The sequence below is a fragment of the Priapulus caudatus genome, unplaced genomic scaffold (genome assembly GCF_000485595.1).
Source record: "Priapulus caudatus unplaced genomic scaffold, Priapulus_caudatus-5.0.1 Scaffold69, whole genome shotgun sequence".
NCBI lineage: Eukaryota > Metazoa > Priapulida > Priapulimorpha > Priapulimorphida > Priapulidae > Priapulus > Priapulus caudatus.
Window position 1 is genome coordinate 101,951 of NW_014577130.1, and position 10,190 is coordinate 112,140.

A 10,190-nucleotide genomic window follows, 5' to 3' on the forward strand; every position below is an offset into this window, starting at 1 on the left:
TGGTAGTAAATACATTTCGTGTTTATTTACCTTTTTTTATTGAGACGTTTCAAGTGCCTGTGAGCACGAACACTCTTCGTGAACATTGCCAGTTTTAATCTGGCGTTTTGAAAATAAATACGATATGTTTTCCAGTAATCACGGCAATGTACCCGGTACTTAGACTTAGTGCACTAACGATTTAAGAATAATTAGCTTCATGTAACTAACCACTCCAGATGTAAAATGCAAGAATGAATCGTGAATCCTATCGTAAGTCATTCACTCGGAGCAATAACCAATGCGCCGAACGACAGTTATGTCTTAAGGGCCGGACACACTAGGCGATTTTAATGCGATTTAATCGGGCAACTTTATCGCTCGATAATATCGCCCGATTCTATCGCGCGAGTCGAGTGGACACATCACGCGATTTAGTCGCGCAACTGAAATAATCGCCCGATAATATCAAAACGTTTTGCTCGATGCGATTGAATCGGGTGACTAAATCGGGCGACTAAATCGGTGGCGACTGACTGGACACATTAGGCAATTTTCACCGGACATTGAGTCGCCCGACAAAATTGCCTAGTGTGTCCGGATCTATAGGAACGGCTTAAACCCAGCCAGTTGCTGATTCACCGGCCTACAGAGTACAGTGCTACACTACAGTGACTACACACAGTCTGTAATACACTACACCACAGGCACTTGAAACGTCTCAATAAAAAAAAGGTAAATAAAAACAATTTAAAGAGATTCTCTTATTCATGTTGTTTGTGCACAGCGCGGGCGTGCGGTGTACTTGCGTGTTGCAGATGAGCATTTGACTGGCATTTACAGGTGATTATAGGCGAAATAGAGTAGAGAAACATTAAGACTTTGGTAGTAAATACATTTCGTGTTTATTTACCTTTTTTATTGAGACGTTCCAAGTGCCTGTGCACTACACAGTGTCAGTAGTCAGTACACAAACTCTACGTACAATGTTACCGACACTGGCGAGGCAATGTATATAAACAACTATAAATGAGGACACATGAGTAACAAATGCAACCATCAACTATTTGCTATAATAAGTGACTATAGACACAGCTTGCATAATATCTCTGCCTGACTTGAAGCATAACTTTCGAGCAAAATTCGAGACAATAAACTTGTTGTGTACATCCGCGCGACCTGTTCCACACATCCGATGACATCGCTAATAGTAATACTAATAGTAATAGCTTGACTGGGAAGTTACGTGCTAAGGGACATGTGAACGCACTGACTGCACTTAATAAGTACTGCTAGTGACACTTACCGAGGTGAATAATCCACTAGTAGTAGTAATGCCAATTCGAAATACGTGACACACAGCCAACGCCGAGTTACTTGTCAGCGTGCTTGACGAGCGTACGAACATATATGAACTAATCGTACAAGCGAAGCGCAGCGCCACCTAGAATCAAAATACTGAAATAACCAGCCCAGCGTAATGTTAGGTCGCCATGTTGAAGCGGTAGCGTTATGTACGATTTAATTCATACCATCTAAAAAATACATGTGCCGTCATCTGCCATTTTACAGTGTGTGAAATAATACTTTCATTCATTCAGTTAATGTGTTCCTGACCACTGCTATTGACCTTGATGGCAATCCCTAAAACGCAAGGCATCCCATGGTGGAGAAAAATAGGAGAAGAAGCTTACGAAGTACAGAAACACATTTGCAAAGAATTAGAAAAAGAAAATGATGATGGAGAAGAAGAAAAAGAAAAAAGGCCCAATTAAAAACAAATATTTTGGTTAGTGAATATTTCGTACCGTTTCACATAACTGCAACAGTCAGTTCTAGTTTCTACCTATATCTGTCTCCCTGTCTATCCATCTAAGGCCCTATTTATCCATCCATCCACCCATCCACCCATCCATCCGTCCATCCATTTATCCATTCATCCATCCATCCATATCCATCCATCCATCCATCCATATCCATCCATCCATCCATTTATCCATCCATCCATCCATCTATCCATGTATCCATCCATCCATCCGCCTATCTATCTATCTATCCATATACCTACCTATACTCCCTCTCACTATTTATCTATCTATGCATACATATATTTTATAATATATATATATATATATACGAGTTATAAATTACTGTTACAAACATGTGAAACACTGAAATCTTTTCGATATTGACTTTTATCGGACGCTCTTCTTCTTATAGCCATTGTGTTCCAATAGGTGGCGCTTCCATGTTAACTCGGTGGTTTCCCCTGTGGTTTCCCTTCGCGCGGAAAACGTGACGCACGTGGTTTCGCACATGATAGAGTTCAGAGCATACAAAATCAGCATAATATGGTTCAGAGCATAATATGGTTCAGAGCATATAAATCACCGTTGTAGCGCTGTTGTATATAATATTTCTATTTCGGAGGTGTGTGTGGGGGGGGGGAATTCCTGCTAAATAAAATCGTGTGTAAAGTCATGTTGCTTGAGAAAATAGAGACCTTGGCTTAGCACTTTTTGCGTTGAGATGTGTCAATCTGCTTCATGCCGACCATTCGTTGAACACATTGTTGTAGTAAAACATTTCAGCTCATGAAAGTGCCTGGTTGCATGCGTGTGTGGCGGTCGCAAGTATTGTACGAAAGCTAGTAGCAGGTTCCCAGAGTCGTAGCCACCGCGGGGGAGTTGGTGGCAGGGGTGTGGCTGCTCTCCTGGGTTTTAGCGAAAAATAAAAAAATGTCTTATATATAACAAATAAAAAAATGGATACAATAAAACAGATAATAAAGCAGTAATAAGTAATATGAGGAAATTATGCCTTCGTCCCATAACACTGCATACTTTTTGCTTACACATGCTTTACTTCTTGAACCCGTAAAACTTATTACTTCGTCATTACCCAGGTGAAGAAATTGCATCCAACCCCCTAAAGTTGATCGGCCTACGGCCATGCACAGCTTGCGGTGAAGCCAGTACACACATAATCATGGAATAAAGGTAACCAGACGGGTCTGTCGCCAGTATTGTCTATACTCGTTCTTCTGTAGCTAGTAAAGGGACTATAGCGACCCAGCCACCGCGGATCGAGAGAGAAAAGCAGTGAACCTTACAAATAATTCATGAATAATTAATCTTAAATAAGAAGCCCCATGTTCGAAAGTATGCGGACTCAACACTTAGCATGACGTACGAATAATTAATGATGAACATTAACAACGATAATCACGTGGATAATTACATTATTTATATGAGCATATTTAATATGCATTCCTGCAGCAACCGTCTGAGCGATAGCCGTGAGTAGGCTATGTATGCAAGTAAGTCTAATCTCTCTGAATGAATGCATATGCCAGTCTGTCATTGACAGGGCGTTTGATCTCCGCTTATCATACGTTTTATATTTATATCTTCTCCTGCACTTAATTATTCTTCCTGCTACACCACATTCATAAATTCATTATAAACGCATTAATTCTGTTAAAATTCATAATTTTCTTTGAAGAATCTCAATCTCATAATAGCCTGTAGCCAAGCGTTGTAACCATGATTCATGATATATAATATATTCACTTAAACGTCACTAGCGCGTATACATAGATCTGTCTCGACAGGGCGCCATTTTCACACGGTTATAATAGAAGATGAATTACTGAAGTAATAAGATGTTGCGGGATAACAGTGCGTGATGCAACATGCAGGACAAATTATAACAAATGACAAGTTCTATACACCCGTCTCTATTATTTACTAAATTACAGAAAGAAAAGCCGGGTGCGTGGGTAAGCCATTATTCGTGATGATGAAGCAGTGATAAACAACTGGCCGCTTTAGAAATCTTGTGTTATTTTAATACTATATGTTTATTTCTGCTTTTGAAAGAAGGTAAGTAATCTTAAACAACGCCTATCATTTATGGCATAAATTCCTAGAGGCATCCCAACACAATAAATAAGACTACGTAGTGTGACCAGGGACCGGTAATGGTTATCACATCGTTTGAACAAATGCGGAAGTTCTTCTGAGAAATGTTACGTCATAAAATGCAATATGTCTAAACTATAAACCATGTGGTGGAAGCTCTACCCAGCATATGCTGCAACCAACTGCTATCCAGACCAGGCAGACCTATAGATGTATATTCTATATAGCACTCTACATAAAGCGATTCTAACGAAGACTAGAGTTCCTCTATGGAGACATAATATACTCAGGGGTGAATAATGACAAAAAAAATTTTGAATAACGACAATTGTTTGTAATTATTCACCCGTGATATATTCCATATAAATACTACATAAAGGCACTCTAACGGGGTCTCCGCGGTCAGCTGCCGCTGGATGTGACTGCCGCTAACACCGTCGCAACGCGACGCAACAGTTCGTCCTTCCAGCGATACACCGTCGCGTCGACGACGGCCGGCGCCGTCTTGACGCAGTCGTGTCCGTCGTACTCGCAGACGCGATAGTGATGCAGCAGAGCGACGCCTTCCTCGACAATGCTGAACTGCCGACCGTCGGCGAACCGCCAAGGTAGATGGTTGCCCATGATCGTAACGTCGGCACCGCGTACGATGCACTTGGAGCGATTTCCGCGCGGCCACGTCTTCTGTGTGCGCTTGGTTTTCGCGAGCGTCGTCAGGTGCAGCGGCAGCGTCGCCGCCGCCGCGTCGTCGGGCCACTCGCTGTAGAAGAACGTGTTTCGGAAGCAGTAGGCACCGACGTAGTAGGCGTCCTCTCTCACGGCCGTGAGCCGCCGCAGCAGCTGCGTGTAGTCGGCGTCGTCGGCGAGGTGGGGCACGATGAACTCGTCGACGTCGACGACGACCTGGTACTCGTAGCGACGCTGATTGCGCAACAGGCAGTCGTTCAACGCCGCGAACATGTTCTCCGTGCGGATCTCCCGCTGCGACTTGATGTCGAGTTGCCATGGCAACACCTCGGCGACGCCGCGCTCGACGTAGTACTGTAGCAGCGCGGTGACGTCGGCGTTCACGCTGTGATTATAGAAGGTGAAGAACTCGGCGCCCATCGTGCGGTGGAACTCGACGAATTCGGCCAGTCGCAGCGTGTCGCCGTAGTTGTAGTGCAGCGGCTTGATGCACACCGAGAAGCGACCGTTACGCGGCGCTGGCGTGTCGGCGTGCTTGTGCACGCGCGCGTAGTTACTCGGCGACGTGTCGTCGGCGTGTGACACGAGCGACACGGCGTTCGGCACGGGGTCGCGCGCGCGTAGGTTGCAGTCGAAGTAAATCGCCGTGTAGTTCATGTTCCAGTGTTCCATGATGAGCACAGAAGTCGCCCGCACGCCGGCCGTCACCGTGTCGTTGTACCACAGCACGCAGTAGAGCACCGGCCGGTGGCGGAACGAGGCGACGCCGACGACGGTCACACGGCGTTGTCCCCTCGTGTCGTAGTAAGCCGAAAACAGTCTCGTTTTGAACTGAGTGCCGTTGACTGGCTGCCAGAAATCCGTGACTCGGTTGGTGGGGTCCGGTTTTTTGTAGTTTTTGATGGGAGCATGAACGGGATGCCTAGCGATCGCCACTTTCACCGTAGCATTTCTCACACGGGCGGGTGGCAGTCGTGGGTGCAGTTCCTGCTGCTTCACGCGCACTACTGTGGCGTGCGTTGTCGTTTTCTCGGACTCGACGGAATCGAGCGAAGAGAAGCGCCTCGCGACGATCATCAGTAAAAGACAGGCGACCATTAATGGCGCAATGCCACGAATATGGCGGCGTATGAACCTATGCATGGCGCACGAGCAGGTCACAGGGATCACTGTGTCCTAAGAGCGAGACGATCTGAAAAGAAAAGAAAAGAAATTCACTATCGGTGGCAAAACATAGTGACACGTTTATTTGTGAGTTGTGGCGTAAGACGTGGATGTTATACTAACAGCTAGTTCTATAGTTAATTGGAGATCTGGGATCTGGGAACTGCCCGCAAGAATGACTAGCGGTTCGGCGGGATTGTAGAAGCAATTGCAGTCATATAAATGGCCAAACGATGCATGAGCGGCTGCCATCGCTATTTCCCTGATGAGTTGGCGGGATGCGTACGGAGATTGTTCGTAATTTCTGACGGCCAATGACGTCACGAGGCGTCTGAGAGCACCCTGCGTTGCATGACAACGCGTAACGACACCCTCACCGCTTTCACTCATATATTACGTGTATGCAATAACTACGTGTATTGACCTTTGATCTGGTGGTTTCACCTGGTGCATGGCGCCTTAACAAGCATTCCGACCTTTATAGGCCCACTTGGCCATGCAGAGCTATACCAGAGGCGACATTACTCTTAATTGTTCCTTCTAAAACTTATAATACACTATACTTGTTAGTTTCAAACATGTTAATCAGCATCGACAAAGACCTTCAGAACTATAGTTTCAAACATATATCATGACAGCGTATTTCATTGCCAGTGGAAGCACGCATGTGCAAATTAATTGTAACCTATGTGGAACCCGACAAAATGGAGCTGGGTTGGGGTGGGGTAGGGATGTTGCGAGGCATCCGTTTGTATGTATCTGTAGACCATCTCTTCAGTGAGATACCAGCTTGTTATTGTCGTTCTAGTAATGCACACATGTTCCATTTACATTATATCATCCTGTGGATACTAGAGTAATAGGTGCGAAGCAATAGAAATGCAACCGATCCACCCCTGAATGTATTGGATATCCTATTGCAAACGTATAAAGGACATTTTTTATTTGTTACTTGAACAGGTGGCATGAAGACAAGAGCATATCGAACGATTTATACGAAACACAACGGTGACCAAATTTTCGCGCCAGGGTTATTTTGGACAAAGCCCAATTGTTGAGCACTACTGCTGATGAAAACTGGTTTTCAAAATAACATGCGCTGGCTGACGCAGTTTCTTGTAGGATATAAAAGTTTAGGTGCCATATTTGTAACCGAAGCTGGCTGTATATGAGGTGAGGGGAACAAGAGAACACGAACGTGTTATATATAATGTATACCCACGCATGCACACACGCTCGCACACACGCTCGGACGCACGCACGCACGGACGCATGGACGCACGCACGCACCGACGCACACACGCACTTATATTACATCGTACATTACATTACATTACATCACACACGCGTATATATATATAATATATATTACCATGAAACGAGATAAGGTCAAGATACTCCCGGGCAATTACCCACCCCCCCACGTCCCGAATATCGTGACCGTACGTAGAGCGGTTAAGATTTGTGCCCAACTGTTGACGCACGAACAGACGCACGCACGCTCATGCGATTCCAAAATAGTTAAATGGATAAAGATAGAAAAATACAGAAAACAGGTAAATAATCTAAAATCTGAACCATGGGATTCGATCCAAGGACCTTTGAGCCGTGACGCCTGTGCTGTAACCATCGGCTATCCAGGCTTATTGGCTTTCTAGATTATTGATGTGCCATGAATATGAGAACACTGTAACATCATTGAGGCAGTTCAGGAATCCATGTTTAACCCTCCTCTTGAGGGTCAAAAGGTTATCAGACACTTACTCTTCGCACGTCAGTGGAACGCACATTTCATGGTCCTTTCAATAAAGTGATAAAAATGGTAGGTCAGCGCTGAAACAAAAAAGTCTGATATGTCTGATATCTGACCTTTCCCCCACTGCCCTTTGACCTGTGACCTCCAATTTCGCACTGGTGATGGGTTTCCTGCCCATCACACTATACACCAAATATTAAGAGCAGAGGTCGAGCCGTTCAGATTTGTGCCGCAATTCCGTATTTCCTCCTATACCTTAAGTTAAGGGGGAAATATTCCCCCTCCGTTTACACATTTTGACCTTTGACCCTTGACCCCCAAATTGATCATCCTGAGTCCTTTTCACGGTCCCCCCCACCCACGTCCCGAATATCGTGACCATACGTCTAGCGGTTAAGATTTGTGCCCAACTGTTGACGGACGCACGGACGGACGGCCGGACAATCATGCGATTCTACAAGCTGCATCTGACTTCGTCAGATGAGCTAATAAATACGAAATCTATTTACTACCAAAGTCTTAATGTTTCTCTACTCTCGTTCCCCTATTATTGCCGACAATTTGCTGTAAATGTCGCCATATATAGTACAGTAGTATTAACTATTACACTATATATTTATGTGTCATTGTGCAGCAGCTAGCGTGCGGTGTACTTGTGTGTTGCAGATGAGAGATGGAACATTTGCCCGGCATTTACCAGGTGATTATAAGGCGAAATAGAGTAGAGAAAGCATTAAGAACTTTTGTAGTAAATATCATTTCGTGTTTATTACCCCCTTTTTATTGAGAGCAAGTCGTTTCAAGTGAGGCCTGTGAGCAGCGAAACTCACTTCGTGAAACACATTGGCCAGTTTTAATCTGGCGTTTTGAAGATAGAATGACGCATTATTGTTTCCCAGTAATTTCCACGGGCAAATGGTTAGCGAGCAGGTATCTTGGCTAGACTTTAGTCGGGCACTACGGAATTTTGAAGATAATACATTAGCTTCATGTAACTAACGCACTCGCATTGATGTAAAATGGCAAGAATGAATCGTGAATGCCTATCGTAAGTATTCACGAGATACGGAGCAATAACCAATGCGCCGAACCGAGCAAGTTCAGTGTCTATAAGGTGCCGGACATCACTAGTGCGATTTTGAATGGCGAAGTTTAATCGGCGCAACTTGTATCGCCGAGATATCCCTCCGACTTCGATCGCCGAGTCGAGTGGACACCATGCACGCTGATTTTAGTCGCGCAAACCTGAAATAAGTGCGCGCCGATAATATCAAGAACGTTTGCTGATGCCGTAATGAATCGGGTGACTAAATGGGCGGGCGGACTACAATCGTGGGGCGACTGACTGGACACATTTAGCAATTTTCACCCGGATCATCTGAAGTCCCCCTCCAGACAAAATTGCCTATATGCTGTGTCCGGATCTATAAGGAACGGCTTAAACCGCAGGCCAAGTGCGATTCACCGGCCTAGCAGAGTACAGTGGCTATCGACTAGCGTGACTACACACAGTCCTGCTAATAGCACTACAACGCAGCAGGCGACTTGAAAACGTCTCAAGTAAAAAAAAGTAATATAAAACCAATTTAAAGAGATTACTCTTAATTACAGTGTTGTTGTGCTGCACCCAGCGCGGTAAGCGTGCGGTGTTACGTGCTGCTGTTGCAGATCGAGCATATTGACTGGCATTTACTGCAGGTGAATTAATAGGCGAAAATAGTCGAGTAAAGAAACGAGTTAAGAGCTTTAGGTCAGTAAACGTACATTTCGTGTTTCAGTTTAGCCGTTTTTTATGCAGACGTTGCCAAGTGCAGATGCACTAACTACCACAGTGTCAGGTAGTCAGTACACAAACATCTTACGTAACAATGTTACCACGGACAGCTGCGAGGCATCATGTATGATAAACAACAGATATAAAATGTAAGGACACACCGAGTAACGAAATGCAACCGAATACGGCAACCATGATTTTGCTATACGATAAGTGACTAACGACAGACAGCTGTGCATAAAATATCGTCTGCCGTGAACTTGAAAGCAATAACTTTATGCGAGCAAAAAATTCGTAAGACTAAGTAAATCTGTATGTGTACACCGCGCGACCACGACCTGTTCCACCACATGCCGACTGACATCGCTAATTGGTACTAATACGGTAATAGCTTGACTGGGGAAGTTACGGTGGCTAAGGACATGTGAACGCACTGACGTGCACGTTAATAAGTACTGTGCGTAGTGACAGCTACCGAGGTGATAATCCACTAGTGAGTAGTAATGGCCAATTGCGAAATACGTGACCACACAGGCAAACGCCGAGTACTTGTCAGCGTGCTTGGACGACGCGTACGAACATATATGAACGGGCACATCTGATATGACTAATGCGGTAGCAAGGAAGGCGCGAAGCGCACCCTAGGAATCAAAATACAGCAATAACGCACCCAGGCCCGTATGGTTAGGTCCCCGATGTTATGAAGCGGTCACGCGTTGAGTGTATCGTGATTGTTAATTTCATACAATGCTAAAAAACATACATGTGTGCCGTCATCTGGGCCATTTTAACAGTGTAGTGAAATAATGACTTTCCATATGCATTCAGGTTATATGTGTGTTTACGCTGACCACTGCTATTGACGCTTGATGGCAATTCCCTAAAAAACGCAAGGCCAACCATGGTG

The 10,190-nt window shown here is 44.8% G+C and overlaps 1 protein-coding gene and 1 long non-coding RNA gene across 3 annotated transcripts in view; both read right to left on the reverse strand.

Moving 5' to 3' along the window:
- Positions 1-1,512, reverse strand: part of LOC106821343 — a 4,170-nt gene extending 2,658 nt beyond the window's left edge. Inside the window, exon 1 of the long non-coding RNA XR_001395721.1 lies at positions 1,286-1,512. This is a non-coding gene — a long non-coding RNA (uncharacterized LOC106821343). The remainder of the gene's footprint in view (positions 1-1,285) is intronic.
- Positions 1,513-3,203: 1,691 nt separating this feature from the next.
- The window catches only part of LOC106821346, a 9,040-nt gene continuing 2,053 nt past the window's right edge, over positions 3,204-10,190 (reverse strand). For both annotated transcript variants that reach the window (XM_014826108.1, XM_014826107.1), the window contains exon 3: positions 3,204-5,781. In XM_014826108.1, the coding sequence (XP_014681594.1) occupies positions 4,305-5,732 (1,428 nt within the window). In that variant the 5' untranslated portion in view covers positions 5,733-5,781 and the 3' untranslated portion in view covers positions 3,204-4,304. The remainder of the gene's footprint in view (positions 5,782-10,190) is intronic.